The sequence below is a fragment of the Quercus robur genome, chromosome 11, assembly GCF_932294415.1.
Source record: "Quercus robur chromosome 11, dhQueRobu3.1, whole genome shotgun sequence".
Classification (NCBI taxonomy): Eukaryota; Viridiplantae; Streptophyta; class Magnoliopsida; order Fagales; family Fagaceae; genus Quercus; species Quercus robur.
In genome coordinates this window covers 7,827,428-7,847,183 of record NC_065544.1, presented here as the reverse complement: position 1 = coordinate 7,847,183, position 19,756 = coordinate 7,827,428, and the positions used below count along the sequence as shown (strand labels likewise).

General features: G+C 34.3%; 3 protein-coding genes across 4 annotated transcripts; all 3 read right to left on the bottom strand.

Annotated features, from left to right (window-relative positions):
- Positions 1-278: 278 nt before the first annotated feature.
- LOC126706924 (cyclic nucleotide-gated ion channel 1-like) lies at positions 279-14,277 on the bottom strand. Of its 2 annotated transcripts, none has more exons than XM_050406507.1 (6): positions 14,079-14,277; positions 13,429-13,606; positions 11,395-11,845; positions 10,286-10,498; positions 3,009-3,304; positions 279-417 (listed from the first exon to the last, which is right to left on the bottom strand). In XM_050406507.1, exons 2-6 carry the CDS (start codon positions 13,464-13,466, stop codon positions 294-296), a joined length of 1,122 nt encoding a protein of 373 aa, XP_050262464.1. In that variant the 5' UTR covers positions 13,467-13,606; positions 14,079-14,277; the 3' UTR covers positions 279-293. The 2 variants fall into 2 exon arrangements, with proteins under 2 accessions (XP_050262464.1, XP_050262465.1); XM_050406508.1 differs by lacking the exon at positions 14,079-14,277 and adding an exon at positions 13,781-13,887.
- Positions 14,278-15,864: 1,587 nt separating this feature from the next.
- LOC126707254 (uncharacterized) lies at positions 15,865-17,162 on the bottom strand. The gene is made up of 2 exons (XM_050406843.1): positions 16,776-17,162; positions 15,865-16,654 (listed from the first exon to the last, which is right to left on the bottom strand). The coding sequence occupies exons 1-2, from the start codon at positions 17,145-17,147 to the stop codon at positions 16,022-16,024; spliced, it is 1,005 nt and encodes a 334-aa protein (XP_050262800.1). The 5' UTR covers positions 17,148-17,162; the 3' UTR covers positions 15,865-16,021.
- Positions 17,163-17,252: 90 nt separating this feature from the next.
- On the bottom strand, positions 17,253-18,917 carry LOC126704667 (uncharacterized). The gene is made up of 3 exons (XM_050403697.1): positions 18,294-18,917; positions 17,986-18,211; positions 17,253-17,890 (listed from the first exon to the last, which is right to left on the bottom strand). The coding sequence occupies exons 1-3, from the start codon at positions 18,915-18,917 to the stop codon at positions 17,427-17,429; spliced, it is 1,314 nt and encodes a 437-aa protein (XP_050259654.1). The 3' UTR covers positions 17,253-17,426.
- Between the last annotated feature and the right edge of the window lie 839 nt (positions 18,918-19,756).

Genomic DNA, 19,756 nt, shown 5'->3' with positions numbered 1-19,756 from the left:
AATACTACTAAAAATAATATGATTATTAACATATAACTTATTAAATTATTGATGTGTCATTCCTATCTAGAAATCATGCTCTCTCTTCTTCATTCAATACGTTATGTACCTAGTGCATTACAAACCTCTCCACATAAACATGGGTTTTATCTGTTGAACCCACACCAATTAGAGCTTACTTTCCTATAAGAGAAAGGTGTAATACATTAGACGTAATGAATTATTTCACATGCAACTACGATGCTTAAACATTTTTTAGAAAGAAAAGAAGAAAAAAAAAAAAAAGAAGAGAATTAGGTACTCACCTGCAAATTTCCCAAGAAATATAGAAATAGAATCAAGCCAAAGATAGAAATAGAAAGTGCAAAGCAGTTTTCCCATATATAGTTACTTGTTTGGAGGTTTCCACCAAGAGAACTGCAAAAATGGCACAAATATAGTGTCTAAGATACTAATCTCAAAACTTTAAAACTACAATGCATAAAATAAAAATACACAAATTTTAGGGGAAACCAAGCCGTTAGAAAGAGATGTGAAAATCTACACTTGGGCATTCAAGATCATTAGTTTATGGCCTTCGGTCCTCCCAAAGGACCACGTAAGCAATACCTAATGATCCTCCTATCTAACAATATTGTGCCATGTGTTATAATTTATTAAGTAGGATCCTAATCACTAGACTAGTAATGAAAAAAAAGAACATAAAAACATAAAACATTAAAAAAAAAAAAAAAAAAAAAAAAAAAAAAACAACAACAACAACAACAAACAAACAAACAAAAACCTTCCCCTGCACTATTTCTGTCATTGACTCCATAACCACCACCACTATCCCCAATTCCTATGTCAACAGCGATATTGGTCCTCCCTAGTTAACTTTAAATAATTTGCAACCTGAATTAAATAAAACTCATTTTATATTTTCTTTTTCTTTTTGTTTTTTCTCATGGCAAGGTTGTAACCAAATCTACAAAGTGAGCCCCCAGAAAAAACCCAAACTCCATTCGCAATCCAAAGGTTCTTGTGCATTCGTGGAATGCGACCAAAATTCAAAAACTCCAAATGCCCTAAGATTTATGTACAGCCTCGTTGGCATTATTGATACTTATAGTGGAACTAGCCCAATTAGTCCTGTAAGAGAATTTAGATCCGAACATCTAAAAAATTTAGCTAGCATTTCAAAAAGTTATTTTATTTATTTTAACACAGTTTCATAACTCATACTATATCTCGTCTTCTATTTTTACATTCAACACATTAAAATAATATAAATAATTTCAACTATTTTAACACGCAACCCATTAAAATAATATGTATAAAACAAAAAATAAAAAGAAACGGTTAGTTTCTCCAATCCACCTCTTCACTCTCTTTTCCCCAACTCTCAATCTGTCTTCCTCAACCTACAGCACAACTAGGCACAAAACCCAAATTGAGAATCAAAACAACCCACAACGATCCATGGCACAACCAACCACAAAACCCATAGCAACTAGCCACCCAACCACCATCGTAACCCATAACCCAAGAAAAAACCCATCCACAACCCACCACCAAGAAACACCTTCCTCAGCAAAACCCAATACAAAATCAACCCATCAAACCAACCACAAACCCATGAACCCATTATGGCCCATTCCAAAATCAATCCCAAGCCATCACTACCATGACCCAAAGAAGAGAGAGAGAGAGAGAGAGAGAGAGAGAGAGAGAGAGAGAGAGAGAGAGAGAGAGAGAGAGAGAGAGAGAGAGAGAGAGAGAGAGACGTTGTGGACAATGAGAAGAGAGTGATTTTTTAAATGGATAAAGTTTGGTTGCAAGTTAGGTTGTAGCCTAAAGTTACAACTCCACTTAATATCTTTTAATTGAATGTGAATTTTAACAAATCCACCATTAGGTCCATTTTCTTTTTTTATTCTCTATGCTTGCAAAATTTCCAGAAAATCAAAGATCAATTAGTTATGTCATCAATTAAATGTTTAAATTTGTAATCTAAAATTATGCATAAAAAAATAAGTTTATGAATCATATAGTAAATAACATCTAATTGACATAAAATTTAATATATATGTTAAAAATATAAAAAACATACAATCTAACGGTTAGATTTTCAAAATATATAGCAATGATTTTTTTTTAGTGGGAGTTAAGTTTTAGCCTTAGAATACAACTAAGTTTTTAGCCAAACTTTGTCATTTTTTAATTGAATGAAAGAGATAGAATTGAATAAATAATGGGGTTAAACGTTTAGCTTGTTGCTATAGTAAGTACTATTGATAGCAGTTTATTGTAGCTTGTTCCTAAAATTTTTTGGATATAATCAACCAAATGTATGCACTTTATTTGATATTTGAGATGCTAAAATAACATTTTGAATGTGAATGCTCTTAACAACTAAGCCAAAGAATTTTGGGTGTGTAAAAGAAACCCCATGAGAAATTTGGTGGCAATTTAATAAAGGGTGCGTGGGATGGAAGGTGAAAGTTAAGGAGACGGGGAAGAGTTTAACGATGAAGGGGGATGGTTACATATATATATATATATATATATATATATATATATATATATATACATTTTATAATTGGATTGCTAATTAGGATTTGACTCAATAAATAACACATGGCTCAAGATAAGGTTTTCCTACAGTGCAAAGCTTGGGTCTATTAGAACCGTTATAAGGGTGACATGTTCATTTTTGGTCATGTGCCATCATCCCAACAAGCATTGACCTAAGCCTAACTCTTTCCTTCAAACCAAATCAGAGAAAGATCGGAAGAAATTTCCTTCAAATTAGATTGCATAGTTCAAACACTTCTTCTATATTAAAACAAAAGTTCATTAGAGAAGAGAGTGGAAATTGGTGGATTAATAAATGTGTGACGAAGAATTATGTTCTTCTTGAATTTTTTTTTTTTTTTTTTTTTTTTGAAGCCTTCTTGAAAAATTTAAACGAGGGGAAATTAATTATTATAGTAATTAATATAGAAAAATAAAAGTCATGTGCAAACCTCAGATTTCGCATGCCCCACCAGAAACTGAAAAATAATTTTTGTGGAAAATCAGGCGATTCTAAGACACCAGACTGAAGGGCTGGAAGAAATATTCCAAAGTCAAAGGCCGACGTTGTATTTAGGACATATTTTCGGCAAATATCATTTATAAAAGAGAGATTATCTCCAGAACTGCGATCACAGTAAAAAGAAGTTCCATAACATCCAGTACGATTTTGATCACACGCTCCCTTCCGCTGCCAGCAAGCTGCTAGTCGTTGAATAGAGAAAAAATACCAAAACGCTCCCAATACCTAAAAGACCACAAAATCATTAATTAAACATTAATAAACTATATATATAGATATCCTAACCAATTATTATTAATTGTGAGCAATACTTAAGAGAAAAAAATAACTGTAGACATGATGAAACTTCTTAATATCTTTAAAAGATTATAAGAAAGGTATTAGAAATAAATCATTACTCAATATTTTTTTATTGGAGGTGAATTGTAATAAATTTACTATTAGATTACATCTTTTTCTTATATCTTCCATACTTAAAAAATTTCTAAAAACTTAAAGATCAATAACTATGTCATCAATAAATTGTTTAAATTGCAAGTTTTTGTACCTTAAAATTATGTATAAAATATAACATTATAGATCATATAGTACATATTATCTGATTAATACAAAATTTGACATGTGTATTAAGAATGTAAAGAACATGCAATTCAACAATTAAATTTTCAAAATATATAGTAATGTTTATTGTATTGAGTAAGATTATAGCCTTAAGGTCCGTTTGATTGGAGAGGTGGAAAAGTGAAAGGATAGAAAATGGTGGGAGGATAGAAAAGATTTTATTTTCTTTCCTTTTTGTTTGGTTGAGAGTGAAAAAAGTGGAGTGATGGAAAAAATAAGTTTGAATAAATTTACTCATATACCCTTGTTAAAAAATGATGCCCAATTAAAACAAAAAAAAAGTGATAAATAACCACAAAAAAAGAGTAAACAACCAAATTTATTTTTTTTTTTTAAATCATGTCCAAAAAAAAATCACATCTAGTTAAAAAAAAAAAAAAAAAAAAAAAAAAAAAAAAACAACAACAACAACAACTATCACACCCAAACCCTAGAAAATCAAAAGAAAAAAAAAAAGCAATATTACTGCCGCGAAGGAAAACAAAACAAAAAAAAAATACAACAAGGCAACGTTACTGCCTAAGGGTGAAGAAAAAAAATAAAGGCAACTTAAAGAATCACATCAATTTTCTCTCCATTTTGGGAAGAAAACATTTTGGTGGGCCGGGGCAGAAAAACCCTAGGTCCCACATTTATTTTCCATCTTTCCTACCTAACCAAACACATTCCAAAAATGTTTTTCTTCCTATTCTCTCTCCATACTTTTCCATCTACCCTATTTCACCTCCAAACAAACACATCCTTAGGATATAATCAATTTTGTAACTAAACTTTGTCCAAAAAGTAATGCAGGATAGTAGGATCATCACCTAGGGCTAGTTTAGATTTAGGAAGATAAGAGGAGAGTAGAGGGGGAGTTGAGTAAATTTGGCCGGAATCTAAACTAGCCACAAGTTGATAACATGAAACCTTTGGAATCTATATATATATATATATATATATATATATATATATATATATATATATATATTGTAAGGTTGAATTTATTTAACCATCTAATTGGCTTTATTTCGTGCCAAATTTGCTTGTAATTCAGCATTTAGTAACCCTGTATTTAGGTGGATTTGTTGTAAGGGTAGTGAGTGAGATAGAGTAAAGATTCCTTAAGAGTGTGCAAGAAAACAGAGACTCGCGGCTGCAAGCCGCCAGAAGCAGCACACGTGCCAAGCATGCTGGAAGATGAACAGTCATGCTAGCTGGAGCACTACAGGACAAAACAGGACAACTGGCCATACGGTTAACTCGCGACTGGATCTCGCGACTTAGTCAAGCCGCGAGCCACCCCTGTTTTGTAAAACCTGACGTTTCACATTCCTCTCCCACTCCAGTATAAATACCCCTTTTACCCACAATTGAAAGAGAGCTTCCAAAGAGAATTTTGAGAGAAAAACCCTAAAGAAAAACCAGATTGTTTCACCCACAATCTCTACCTTAGAGTCTCTTCAAATTCCTTAACTCTCTTCCTCTCCATTGTCAAATCCTTGAGAGGCATTATACCAAACCTGGTTCTTACCATCACCATCACTGTGAGACAGTTGTTTGGATTTCTGGGAAGCAGTTAGGAAGGAACCAATCTTCATTGGTTGATGCTACGGTCTAGTAGCGGAATCTGGGAAGCTAGAAAAGAAAAAGGTTTGGCGCAACCTCGTTGGAGCAAGAAGCTTGGAGGGCTTAGGTGCACTGGGTAGATTAGGCTTGGAGGGTCTATTGCTGTCCTTGTATCCCAACTGTATTTTCTAGTGGATTGTTTACCACTTGGAGGGCGGCGGAGAGGTTTTTCGTCGAGGACTTCGGTTTCCTCTTCGATAACACATCGCGTGTTGTCTTTGTGTTTGCATCTTCCTTCCTCTCTATCTTTGCCTTTTTATTATCTGCTGTGGTTTTATTTTGTTATGGCTTAGATAGTTTTTAACCAATTTCATATTATAGCATATGTTAAGTTTCCGCACATTAGTTGTTTGACATATTGCTTGAATTGGTTAAGTTGTATTTTGGGGGTTTAAACGTTCAAAGGTGTTTTGTACACGTTTTTTAACTTTCATTTGGTATCAGAGCAGCCTTGGCCACCCTTGTGTATTCACCCGACTTCTCCAAGAGTGAGTTATAATTCTCTTGAAGATTTGCTGTGCTTTCATCTTCTTCAGCATCTGATTCTTCAACAATTCCTAGTGATTCATCATCACTATGTTCTCCAAGGTCTCGTACAAGCAGATTCAACTCATCTGAAGACTCAACATGAGCAATAGTCATAAAAGCCGAATAGTTCCCCTCTCCATCACAGCTCTCTTCAGATTCTGATTCAGACAAATCCGAGTCACTCAAGGTCGTGGCATACACTTTACCTTTCGATTTCAGATAATTTGGACATTCCTTCTTAAAGTGTCCATGCCCGTTACATTCGAAACAAGTGACACCTTGTGTGGATTGGGATTCTTTTCCATCTTTCTTTTTGAATTCCCTCTTCTCCCTTCCAGAACTTTGGAATTTTCTTTTATCATCAAATTTGCCATTATTTTTGAATTTCAAGAACTTTCTGAAATTTTTGACAAGGTATGCAACATCTCTGTCAACCACATCTTCTCCCGATGAGTCTTGATCTTCCACCTTCTCATTAATGGTCTTTAGAGCAAGGGATTTACTCTTCCGTTGATTGGGCAGCGACATCTCATAAGTCTGCAGAGAACCAACCAGCTCCTGTACTTTGATGTCATCAAGATCCTTGCTCTCTTCAATTGCTGTCACTTTAGCACGAAAACTTTCCGGCAATGATCGAAGGATCTTCCTTACAATCTTTGAGTCCTCCGTTTTCTCCCCCAAGTTGAACTTACTGACCACCACCTCATTTAGCTTCCCATAGAAAGAGTCAAAAGACTCACTATCACCATTTTACTGCACCTGTTATTTTGTGCTTCTTTGTATTGTTGGAAGTTTGGTTGGGTCTTCACTATCTTCAGTTTGTGTTTATATATTGAAATTTTGTTTACACTGAATCTTGTTGACAATTATCTTGTGTGGTATTGTTGTTTGGTTCTTTGCTGTGGGCCTGTTCTCTTGCAGATGTCTCGTCGATCTTCCAGGGGTAAAGACATTGTTGCTGACGAACCAGCAACACCAGTTGCTAAAAGGACTCGACTATCATCTCAGGCATCTCAAGATCCCAATGAGGATAGGTTCAGACTTTCGCTTAACTCACACGTCTACTCAAACGTGTTTGACAAGTCAACCACTATAGTGGAACGGGTGGTAGAGTTCAACACCTTAGGGACCACTTTCATCCCTCGAATCTTTGAGAAACGAGATTAGGCAAACTTGTTCGGGAACTTTGATGATCCAATGGATGAGCTGGTCAAAGAATGCTTCTCCAATGCAACTGATCTTGGACCTGAACTCATTTTCTGGGTCAGAGGAACAGAGTTTAGTGTTACCCTAGACTCCATCGCAGATCTTCTCGGCATCACCAGACCTCAGAATGTGAATATAACTCCTTACGATGAACGAAATCCAGAAGTTGGAGAAATTTTACAAATCCTAGGATACGATCATGAAGTATCCAGTGCAGGAACATCCATCAGCACCGCAAAGTTTGCACCTGAGCTGACCACACTGAAGTTGATCATGTTCACCAATCTCTACCCATTGTCCAACACTACATTCATCAATCTTGGGAGAGATCTATTTCTTTGTGACCTAATTACAGGAGCCCCCATTGATATATGTGCTCACATCTACTACACCTTGAGGAAGACCGCGTGTCGATCTGCAGCTCGAGGAGTTATTCCATTTTGCAATCTCATCATGAAGCTCATTCTTCGTGAAGGCATTATTCCTCCTGCAGATGGAAAAATGTTGACTCGTCAACGTCCCATTTCCTTGTTCACTCTTCAAGCTAGCAGAAGTCACTCCTCTAAATCACCAAGGAGTGTTCACATCTCTCCGGTTACTCCATCTGCCCCTGACTCAGAGACACCTGCACATACCACATCTACATCACGTGCTGTTCCTGAAGCTTCACCGGCTAGTATTCCGCAAGCACAGACTGCTCCTCATACTGATAGAGTCGGCAGTGTACTTGAGCATATTTAGAAACGCGTTGATGAGCTTGTGGCACTTCTCTACTCCACAAACAACCATGTCCAAATGCGTCTCGAGACTATGGAGAATTAGCTAGATGATATTCAACGAAAGTTGGACGAGAGCCTTTAGCTATTCGTGACAAAAAGGGGGAGAGCATTCAGTAAGGGGGAGAAAAGTTCAAAGGGAAGTGTGCATAGTGATAGGGGGAGTACACACATACACATACTTTTGTCATACATTTATTTTTAGTCTTATCCTCTAAACTTATGGTTTTAGGTTTATGTTTGTTGGGTACTGTTAGTGTTTTTATGGTTGTTTCTAACTCTTTACTTATACTCTTGGTTTAAACTTTAATATATTTTGATGATGTTATTCAGGATGTTTTTTTTGTGTTTGTACCCATGTGCTTTTGTAAGCTTTTAGGGTTAATGTTTTATGCATAGTTTTGTAGGCTTTATGGTATGTACCTTGCTTAATGCAGCCTTTATGCTATGTTGAAATCAGTACTTTAATCTAAATGTTCTGCATTTTGGTTTATGTACTGTCACTCTTGTGCCCTTGTAGGATTGTTCCTAGATGCATATGCCTTGTGTGTTATGCATTGGTTGAGTGTTGAGTATACAAGTGTCTTGCCTTGTGCTTGTTAACTTGTATGTCCTTGTGTTCATTCCAAGTGTGAATGAGCACTGTGATCACTACCTTGTGATGTTCACTTGGTTGATCAAGCCATGGTTTGTTTCTTAACTCCATCTTTGCTTGATCCAATATTGCCTGTTTCATATGCATTTATAATTTTCTGCTTACAATGATCATGGTGTATTGTTGTGTTTCAGGAGTATTATGTTCATATGATTCAAGTGCTTCACAGCTTCTAGAGTTAGGTGTGAGTGAGTTTTGTTCAACTGTTCCCAACTCACATGTTAAGTCTAGAGTCTGTTTTAGGGTTTTGTCACGGAATAGCCAAAGGGGGAGATTGTAAGGTTGAATTTATTCAACCATCTAATTGGCTTTATTCCGTACCAAATTTGCTTGTAATTCAGCATTTAGTAACCCTGTATTTAGGTGGGTTTGTTGTAAGGGTAGTGAGTGAGATAGAGTGAAGATTGCTCAAGAGTGTGCAAGAAAACAGAGACTCGCGGGTGACTCGCGGCTGCAAGCCGCCAGAAGCAGCACACGTGCCAAGCATGCTGGAAGATGAACAGTCATGCTAACTGGAGCACTACAGGACAAAACAGGACAACTGGCCATACGGTTAACTCGCGACTAAATCTCGCGACTTAGTCAAGCCGCGAGGTCAAGCCGCGAGCCACCCCTGTTTTGTAAAACCTGACGTTTCACATTCCTCTCCCACTCCAGTATAAATACCCCTTTTACCCACGATTGAAAGAGAGCTTCCAGAGAGAATTTTGAGAGAAAAACCCTAAAGAAAAATCAGATGGTTTCACCCACAATCTCTACCTTAGAGTCTCTTCAAATTGCTCAACTCTCTTCCTCTCCATTGTCAAATCCTTGAGAGGCATTATACCAAACCTGGTTCTCACCATCATCATCACTGTGAGACAGTGGTTTGGATTTCTGGGAAGCAGTTAGGAAGGAACCAATCTTCATTGGTTGATGCTACGGTCTAGTAGCGGAATCCGGGAAGCTAGAAAAGAAAAAGGTTCGGCGCAACCTCGTTGGAGCAAGAAGCTTGGAGGGCTTAGGTGCACTGGGTAGATTAGGCTTGGAGGGTCTATTGCTGTCCTTGTATCCCAACTGTATTTTCTAGTGGATTGTTTACCGCTTGGAGGGCGGCAGAGAGGTTTTTCGCCGAGGACTTCGGTTTCCTCTTCGATAACACATCGCATGTTGTCTTTGTGTTTGCATCTTCCTTCCTCTCTATCTTTGCCTTTTTATTATCTGCTGTGGTTTTATTTTGTTATGGCTTAGATAGTTTTTAACCAATTTCATATTATAGCATATGTTAAGTTTCCGCACATTAGTTGTTTGACATATTGCTTGAATTGGTTAAGTTGTATTTTGGGGGTCTAAACGTTCAAAGGTGTTTTGTACACGTTTTTGAACTTTCATATATATATATATATATATATATATATATATATATATATATATATATATATATATATTTTTTTTTTGGTATGTTGGATCATTTGAAATGAATGTTTATCAAAGCCAACAAGACATTAATAAAATATCAAAACTTGTCAAGAATAAATTTATGTTGCATTTGGAAACTTAGATTTGGAATTGGATTTGGATTTTAAATCAATAGATTTGAAATGCCATGATTTCAAATCCATTGATTTTAGATATCATTTCAAATTCAAGAATTTTAAAGGTTTAAAATTCTTGGTAGATTATATTTGTCAAATCCAAATCCTTAACCTTTTTTAAACCATCCAAATTTGGTATTTAGATTTTAATTACCCAAATCCAAATCCATATGTCCAAATCCTGCCATCCAAATACACACTTTTAATGAATATGAAATTACTCTGTAATCCAACTTACATGTCCAGCAAGGATGTATAGAATGAAATTCAATGGAGCTTTGACCCGTAAGATTCTATCAAATTTCTTGTCATTTGTTATTAGTTTCCTCCAGGATAGGTAGATTTGATAAACTCTTGGCACATATTGGAAGAGAACAACAGCATTCAGGAATTTTACTTTATGTGTAGATTCTGTGCCTTTCATTTCTGAAATAATAATTCGAACTACCACCTGAATAGATTACAAAAAATTTCGTGTTTAGAGCGAATGGACAAAATCCATGTGTAGGACAATGATAAGTTAAAGAAACTAGTGATTTATGGGTGTAGCAGAAATTAAACTAGGATTTAATCTTTAAGGGGTCAAATTTTGAGTCCATTTTTTTATTAAAAAAATTTTAAAAATAAGAAATAGATTAATGGTCCATTTGGATTTAGGGGGAATAGAGTAGAATTGACACAAAATTAACTTATTTTCAACTAACTCTACTCTACTCCCTTTCACTCTCTCTCCCTCTCCCCTCAACCCAAACAGGTCCTAAGATTCAACACTAAATTAATACAAAAAAATGTAAACTATTTTTTTTTTTTAAGAAAAAGAAGAAGAAAACGAAAATGCAAACTAGCATTTACTAATTGTTGACAAAATAAAAATATAAGGAACAGCATAAAATAATTATTTTTTAATACCTGTCAACTTAATCATTAATTAAAGTAAAACTCAACAATTTTTAATCCTCAAAAGTCGCTTATGATTGATTTTATATTGAGTTTTGGGGTAATTTCCCTTTAAATGTACAAATTTTAAGAGCCAATTAGTATTCAACTTTGACCACTTAGTATTACAAACATAGATTTTACTGTATGAGTATCAAAAATTGATGTCACAATTTTGCACACATCATAAAAAGTAATTCAAATACTCATTTATTTTCTCATTGAAGTATCCTCAATTATATTCCTTGTTACATCACTTTGTAATTAGAGTCAAATTGTACTAATTTTGGAATTTCTAGAAAAAAAAAAATTATGGATTAACATAAACTTAACCCCATAAAGTGAATTAGTCATATTAAAAAGATAAGAATAGTACATTTAATATAAAATATTAACTGATATCCCCCTTACCTGTGGGATGGGAAGAAGAGTTAGAATGTCGAGTATGAACCGAGGCCACAAATATTTCTGAGCTATTTTCCAAGCATCTGTATTTAACTCAGGTTTTGCCAGTTTCCGAAGTTCCTCATCAATAAAACCAGTGCGAAATTGCAATATAATATGTAGTAGGTGAATGATATCGAAGAAAGTTCGCAAAACGAGAGTTGTTTTCCACAATCTACCGTCAAACTCAATGCACAACTTGTTTTGATTGATCACAGCCACAGGAAGGTAAAAGAACAATGGATCCACTGCTACTGCAGTCATACACGACAATACAAATCCTACCCTCCATCTTTTAAGGAATTTCTCCCTCGGGTCAAGAATATCAAGAATATATGTCTTCAAAGTCTTTTCTTCTTTCACTGAATCACCTCTACCATTCTTAAGAACTTGCCGTTGCCCCTCAATGTCGGCCTTCCTGAATAAAACACCACAAATATAAAATTAGGGAAATCAACTGCAATTTTGCTAGGGGAGGCTTAGGTCCCGTAGTGCAATTAATCCCTTCCCTCTCAAAAACATTTTTACCGCTTCCACTTTTTAACTTTTTTTTTTATTATTCAATAGTTGAGATTGAAAATTGCTTAATAGTTAGTACTACACCTAATCTCAATCTGATCCAGTATGTCCCGTGCATTGGACCCTACAGAATGCTACCACATGGTAGCATCTTATCGAGTGTCATCCTATCAAGTCTAGTACACAGGACACTAGACCCAACCTGAACTCATTAGTAATAATAGTTGATTGTTCAAATAAATTCAATTAGAGTAGGATTAGGATAGAGTTTTAATAATAGATTATAAGAAGTTAGTATTTATCTAGTCTATTTGAAAGTTTGTATTGCAAAATTTTATGAGTAATGCTATCAGTAGTTCGGTATTACAAGTTTTACTACATTGATCTTATAAACAAATGTGTCACCATTCACAAAGAAACAATTCAAATATTCAGTTATGAGATAATTGAAACCCACCAATCATATTTATTGTCATATCAATTTATAAGACTTATGTAGTAAAATTCGTAAAACTTTTAACATTTTCCTAAATTACATGGAGGTTTGGACCCACCACCCAAAGCGGTTCTATTTTTTGTGGTCTTAGCATTGTTCCAATTACATTGCAATACCTGAAATAGTTTAGCAAGATATGATTTTCTCTTGCTTTTTTTACAATGTGTAATTTGAAGTAACTGTCGAAAAAAAAAAAAAAAAAAAAAAAAAAAAAAAAAAAAAAAACAATGTATAGAGATTTTGAAGGTATTTTGGTATGATAATTTTTGGGGTTTTTTTACGTATATTTTTTGAGGTTTATGTTTTCTTGAGTTCAAAAATGGCTATAAATGTTTTATGCCTCAATGAGTGGTTTTTTTTTTTTTTTTTTTTTGGGTCTTTGAAAAATGACTTTGCCTTGACTTACTTTTTTTAGTATTTCAAAACACCCAAAAATTAGGATTTTTTTTTTTTTTTAACAAACGACTCCTTAGGCCGGCTTAGGCTATGGCAAGAAAAGATAAATGTTACCCCTTCATCTCAAATTGTTTGGCCCACTTAGGAATCCCAACTATTTAGGGAATTATCATTAAATGTCTTATTTCTTTAAAAATAAATTATAAGTTTCCTAAATTACCCTTAAACAAATTTATCAAAAATTTAAACAACTGTGCATATAAAAAATAAAAAAATAAACTTGTATTACCAAAATAAATAATAAGATAAATTCCATTCATACCCCTTAAGATTTGGACTAATATCATTTAGGTCTAAAATTTTTCAAAACTAATTAATTTGACCCCTAAAACCAATTTAATCCCGAAATCAGTTGAAAAAAAATAACTAACTTTTAAGGAACTAAGTTGACTTTAGAGACAAAATTAGCTAGATTTAAAAAATCTTGGATCTTGTTAGCATTCACCCAAATCTCAAAATATGTTAGTAGAATTTACCCTGAAAAATAATAATAATAATAATAATAATAATGTCGAGCAAAACAAACTAACCTTGCACTATTCCCTTGCCGATTGCAAAGATAACTCATAATTGCTTTTTTGAGAATCTGGATATTCTGATGACTCTTAACTAATGCTTACCGATGATTCAATGTCCAAAATGAAGAATCAAACTTTAAACTGTGTCTGGACCCTGCGAACTTTACCAGAAAACTCTGGATTTTGATCCCTGGAAAATTGGAAAACATATTTGTGCTTAGAAAAATAGTGACATACTACCAATTTTCATTTATCTCAAATGCAACTTCCCATGACCTTACAGGTGTGCACCTTAAGGCTTTTTCATTTTTTTTTTTTTTTCCTTGGAAGAAATAAGAAGATTTTCTTGAACCATACAACTCACAGTCACAAGATTCACAACTATTGACTTGGTTTTGGCCTGAGTCCAGTACTTCAGGCCACTGGATCTGACACGTTTCGGATTCGTGTTCATATCATGCATCTCATAATGTACTATTTTTTTTTGAAAAGCATCTCATAATGTACTAGAGTCTGAAACTTTGGACGGAAGATTTTCTCCTTAGCTTAATTGTTCAGAGTATGTAACAATAATAAACATAACAATAAGTAGTTCTAACCTCTAAATATAAATCCCCATAGAGTAGAAGAGAATGTGAATTTATATAAAACGTAAATCGAACCTGACAAACTCAAGTCGCACGCATTTTAGAAGGTGGAGCAATGCATAAAGTGGCAGAAGTTGGCTTTGTTATGGGGAGTTTAAGAGTGCGCAGAGGCAGAGCAGATGCAAGTAATAAGCAAGAGCAATTCCTGGCTTGCTCTTAAACAGAGTGTGAAGTTTGAGAGCCATTCACAATGGTCAATCCCTCAAGTCTTCTAATATTGTCGTTTTTTCAGCTACCGACAAGATGAGTTCAGAATCTTTGATTGGATATTTTTCCGGTCTTGTGTGAGAAAGGTACGTTTCACTGTCAATCCCTCAAGTATTCTAATATTGTCGTTTGTTCAGCTACCGACAACATAAGTTCAGATTCTTTGAGTGGATATTTTTCCGGTCTTGTACGAGAAGGTACGTTTCACTGACATACTGACACTAACAGAGTTGAGATCATTTTAGCTCACACAAGAAGTTCGCCCTAGCTAGAATCCAAGTATAGACCTAATTATTATTTGCGTAAAAACTCAAAACTTTTTATTATACCGACGCTACCATCGTTATCTTATCTTCTCAAAATGAACTTTAGGCTTTGTTTGGATGGGGGAGTGGAAAAGTGGGAGGATTGAAAATTGTGGGGGGATGGAAAAGTGGGAAGATGGAAAATATTTAGTTTTCCCTCTTATGTGTTTGGTTGGAGGGGTGGAAAAGTGGGAGGGTGGAAAACTCTTTTGTTTGGTTGGAGAGAAAAATGGAAGGATGGAAAATATAATTTATATAAATTGACTATTATACCCTTGTTACATAATATATTAGAAGTAAATTTATTTGTACTCATTAAATAATATAAAATTTACCACATCATATATATAAATTTATATTTACATTTTTATTATTATAATGTAAAAATTACATTATAATCTTTTTTTCTTTTTTCCAGATTTCAGCATTTTTTTTCTTTTTTTTTTTCACACGTTTCAGCCAAACATTACACCCTTTACAAAGAATTGGCTGGGCATTAACATGGACAATGGCAGGCAACAGGTAGGCAAGTGTCTTCCCTGACCCTGTTTCAGCAACACCAATTAGATCACGGCACCTTAGAGCCATTGGCCATCCTTGAGCTTGAATAGGACAAAGCCAACTTTTGTAATCTCTTCAATAATATAATCCGTTGTCAAGTAGGTACAAACATTATCTCACCAATGTCAAAAAAAGAAAAAATAACTTGCAAGTTGAGGATAAGTCAATGACCCACAACTAGATATGTAGGATTCGCACTACAGTTTAGATATTACATTGTCAATTAAAATCATTAGAATTCTAACCCCACAGTGGTAAAAATATCTAAGACTATGAAAGAAGATTTCTAAAATATATAAACCTTGAGAACTATTGCAAAATCATTTTAAAGAAATGAATTTACACATGTATTCTTTACATAAATCATACAAAGCAAAAAATTTTAACATCAGAGTGTATTCTATAAGGCAGCGGATAGGTGTCAATCATAATTATAACAAGAATTAACATATTACTCAAGCACAGTATGGTCCCAACACTGCTCCTTCCAGGTTGCCATACTAGCCTCTTGAATTTCTTCTTAGCATCAATCCAACACACCTAGCAAGTCCAAAATGCAGATCTGAACCAAGAAAAAATATAAAACTTTGGAACAAAATTATATTAATTTCATTCATCCATAGCACAATACAAGTTAAAATATTACATTATCTTCTAGTGTCTTAACTGAAATACAAATTCATCAAATATTGCTAATTATGTAATATACTACATTCAACCCACAAAAGTTAGCAAATCAAAATTCAGCTACTACCAAAAGTGAGTTGACACTGCATTCAACCCACAACAGTCAACTACTATCAAAAGTTAGCAAATCAAATTTACACTACATTCAACCCAAAAAAGTTAGCTACTACCAACAGTCAAGTGACAATTATCCAATCACTAAGGTTCCTTAGGATACATCATCTTCAACAATATTTGTCGACGTAACTCAGTAGTTGGAACACCAAAAAATGCTCTCATTTTGGTTGGATCCTTAATTAGGAAGAGCATAGCATCAAGTTGGTGTTCCGTCGGTATTCCTATTTTCACCAATTCAGAAAAAACTTCATCCTCAGAGTAACAACGTGGACGTCCTCTCTCCATGATAGCAAGTCCCTCTTTAGCAATCTCATGTCCTTGCATCATAATAGCAAGTCCCTCCTTAGCAATTTCATTTCCTTGCCTTATACTTGCTGCTACATTATCAATTCCGGATTGAAAAATTTCCATCTGCTTTTCAAGCATTTCAACCATTTCAGGTGTTTTCTTCGCCTTCTTGGACGATGTCTCACATGAGTAGGAAGGAGAGACCATTGGAGAATATGAATCTACATTTGGCATGCTAAACTCACCAAAGCAATCAATATTCTCTTCCAAATTTACGCTATCCTCTCTGTCCTTTTCCCATCGACGAACTTTCTCCTTTGCACTTATAGAACCTTCACCATTTGCCCTATCCTTGGCAAACAAATCAAACAGCTTCTCATAATGGTGAATTGGAGTTCTTTTCCATTTTTTAGCATTTGGGTTTGCCTATAAAAATACAATATACACTTATTAGTATTATTATTATTATTATTACAACAAAATACCAACACAATGTATCAACTTGCTCTAAAAAACATTTTACAATATCAAAATAAATATAACTAACCTCTATTAAAGGTTCCCACACTTCATCTTCAGCCTCAAAAAGTTCAATAATAGGATTCCATGCAAATCCACTCATGTTCTTGAAAAGGTCATAACATGAATGGAAAGTACCTTTCAATGTTTTGATGCGATTCTTGATATTACCTTTCTCAACTGTATAACCGAACGATTCTGAACACTTTTTACACATATTTGAGAAAGCATGAGAAGTCCATATTCCATTAGGCCTATTTCCATTGTTTTGTTCCTCCAACATGACGTTAAGTAAGAAACCATCCATGTCATCAGTCCATCTCATGTTAGTCGCTTTAGACTCACTATCAGTTGTCTTCTTCAATGTCTTAGGCATTTTTAAAGACTGCATGTTAAACATATTAGTATTTACAAGATTACATACAACTATTACAAAGAAATTAATAAGATTCACATATAAATACTTCAAACAAACCAACAAAACAAAATACGACATAACATAATGTTGCTATAAGTAAACTAGTAATTGAACATTTATCTAAAACATTAATAAAGTACACATAATAATTGTACAAAAGCAACTATTGGTAAATGTTCAGCAATAGTCATTCCATTCGAAACTATTCCATAAAGAAAAATACACATAAGCAAGTCAAATCTCATAACATAATGAGTAAAATTATTGATCATGCGATACATAGTCATTCCACATTCTAGTTGCTATACTAGTTCGTAATATTGCTCCTCTTCTAGCATCTGCATCACTATCATTTCTATTGTTTCTAGCTTCATTATGTATGTCATCATTCGAAATCTCTTGATCAACTTCTGCAATCAACCTTTCATCCGGATCAACTCCCATAAGATAGTTGTGCAATATACAACAAGCCAAGATAATCTCAGTAACTGTATCAACTGGAAAAAAAGGTTCTGTCATTCCAGATATAATAGGAAATCGTTTCTTCAACACACCAAATGTCCTTTCAATGACATTGCGCAAAGAGGAATGTCGATGATTAAATAGTTCCTCAACATTTTCTGGGCCACGTGCTGAATACTCTTTTAAATGATAACGTACACCCCTATATGGCGCCATAAGTCCACTTCTCAGCATAAAGCCCGCATCTACTAGATAATATTTTCCTATTAAGAAAATAATTTATATAAGTAATTCACTATATATAAGTAATTCTCTATATTTTTTATGAGTATGCTTTGTATTTATAACTTAACATTACCTCTAGGGATTATAAGTTTGTCTTCCCTACTTAAAGCGTTTTTAATTATCCTCGAGTCAGAGGCAGTCCCTTCCCATCCCGGTAAAACGTATGTAAATCTCATGTCAAAATCACATGCTGCCAATACATTTTGAGTTGTGTACTCTTTCCTCCCTCGATATCTAGGCGCATCTTTTGCTGACACTTTTACACGAATATGTGTCCCATCAATAGCCCCTACACAATCCTGGAATTAAAGCAATCTATTAAATCAAGAAATTTTTATTCATATTAAAGCAATCCATATAGTTGCTTAAAAATATGTTTACCTTAAAGTATGGGTAAAATCTATGACTATTTCGTATCTGTTGGGGAACCTCTGCTCCATTAGGTTGTAGAAGGAACTGATCTTCTAAGTAGATGACTGCTCTCAACACATTGTGAAAATGACGGCTTACGGTCTCATTAGAACGACGGAAGAAAAAAGAAACCGTACGGATTCTCTCATTATGTGCTAAAATGTAAAGAAACTTGGCTACTTGCTCTTCAATATAAGCATTCCTAGTGTCTTTAAGACGGCCAGTTCCTCGAAGAATTTCACACAACTTAGCAAAGGCATAAGGCCCCATTCGAATTATGTCTCTACATTTCCTACTGCATCTAAGTTCACTTAGTAATTCTTGCCTAACATTTTCTCTTTCCGCACTACTTTCGGTAAGAACTCTATCCACATAACGTGGACTACAATATATGCCCATCATCCATATTCCATGCACCACATGTACAAGAAGTTGCAAAATTGCTACATCTCGTCTTCTCTGCCAATCAGTCAAAAGTTGCAAACCAAATTTGTTCAATTCATGAATATTCCTTAATTGATCTTGACAATTTTCCTCCCAACTCTTACTCAAATCTTCCGGTGGACTATTATCCCAATTAGTTGAATTATCCATCTACCAAATATCCATCACAAGTAAAAAATAATCAATACATTGGTCATAATAATTACTAATTAAAGCACCTTACTCTTGTTGTTTTGTTTTTATCATCCCAAACATAACTACCAAAGAAACACTATATATATATATATAAAAAAAAAAAAAACTAATACACATAACTAATCATGTAAGAAATTATGTCAAGCTCAAGTTCTTAATCTGAGACAAATTATTGGTAGGTAATGTTAATTGCTACTTTCTAAAATCTAGGGATCAAATTGGATATTAGTGTAAACTTTTAGAACTACATATGGTTTTATCCCTTAAAAAATGTATTATTTTTTTATTCTTTTTTAGCATATACCATAATCACGACCAATTTCATAGCCATATTATATAATTTCCATCCAAAGAGAGAATGTTAGGCTTGCAAAGCCCATGATGTATCAACCATTCATAAGCAATAGGAATATGACAAAGATGTTGCCTAGAGTTTGTGTGTGTGTGTGTGTGTGTGAGAGAGAGAGCAAGAACAGTAAGGATGAAATGGACAAATGAGAATGTTGAGACCGATAATTGGATAGAATAGAAAGGATAGAATAAAATCTATTGCATTTGTAGGGTTATAGTTAGCATTAAGTGGTAAAAGTTACACGGTCATTGATGCTGTGATAAGGCTATGCAGAGTGTATTCTCAGGCTGTAAATCAAGAGTTCTGTGATGGAAATCCAGAGAAAGATAAAAACTGTGGAGAGGGGTAAGTTTGCTGTTATCATTACACACAAACTTGGATGGAAATTAACATGGATTCTAACAATCACAACTAATACCAACAGGATTCAGCAAACTTGGAT

Coding starts and splice junctions, on each gene's coding strand:
- LOC126704667 (XM_050403697.1), bottom strand. CDS start 18,917: ATGGATAATTCAACTAATTGGGATAATAGTCCACCGGAAGATTTGAGT. Junction 18,212..18,293: donor GATTTTACCCATACTTTAAG/GTAAACATATTT, acceptor CTTTAATTCCAG/GATTGTGTAGGGGCTATTGA. Junction 17,891..17,985: donor CAAACTTATAATCCCTAGAG/GTAATGTTAAGT, acceptor TTTTCTTAATAG/GAAAATATTATCTAGTAGAT.
- LOC126706924 (XM_050406507.1), bottom strand. CDS start 13,466: ATGAGTTATCTTTGCAATCGGCAAGGGAATAGTGCAAG. Junction 3,305..10,285: donor TATACATCCTTGCTGGACAT/GTAAGTTGGATT, acceptor GTGGTCTTTTAG/GTATTGGGAGCGTTTTGGTA. Junction 418..3,008: donor TGGGGCATGCGAAATCTGAG/GTTTGCACATGA, acceptor CCATTTTTGCAG/TTCTCTTGGTGGAAACCTCC.
- LOC126707254 (XM_050406843.1), bottom strand. CDS start 17,147: ATGTTTAACATGCAGTCTTTAAAAATGCCTAAGACATTGAAGAAGACA. Junction 16,655..16,775: donor TGTGGGAACCTTTAATAGAG/GTTAGTTATATT, acceptor GTATTTTTATAG/GCAAACCCAAATGCTAAAAA.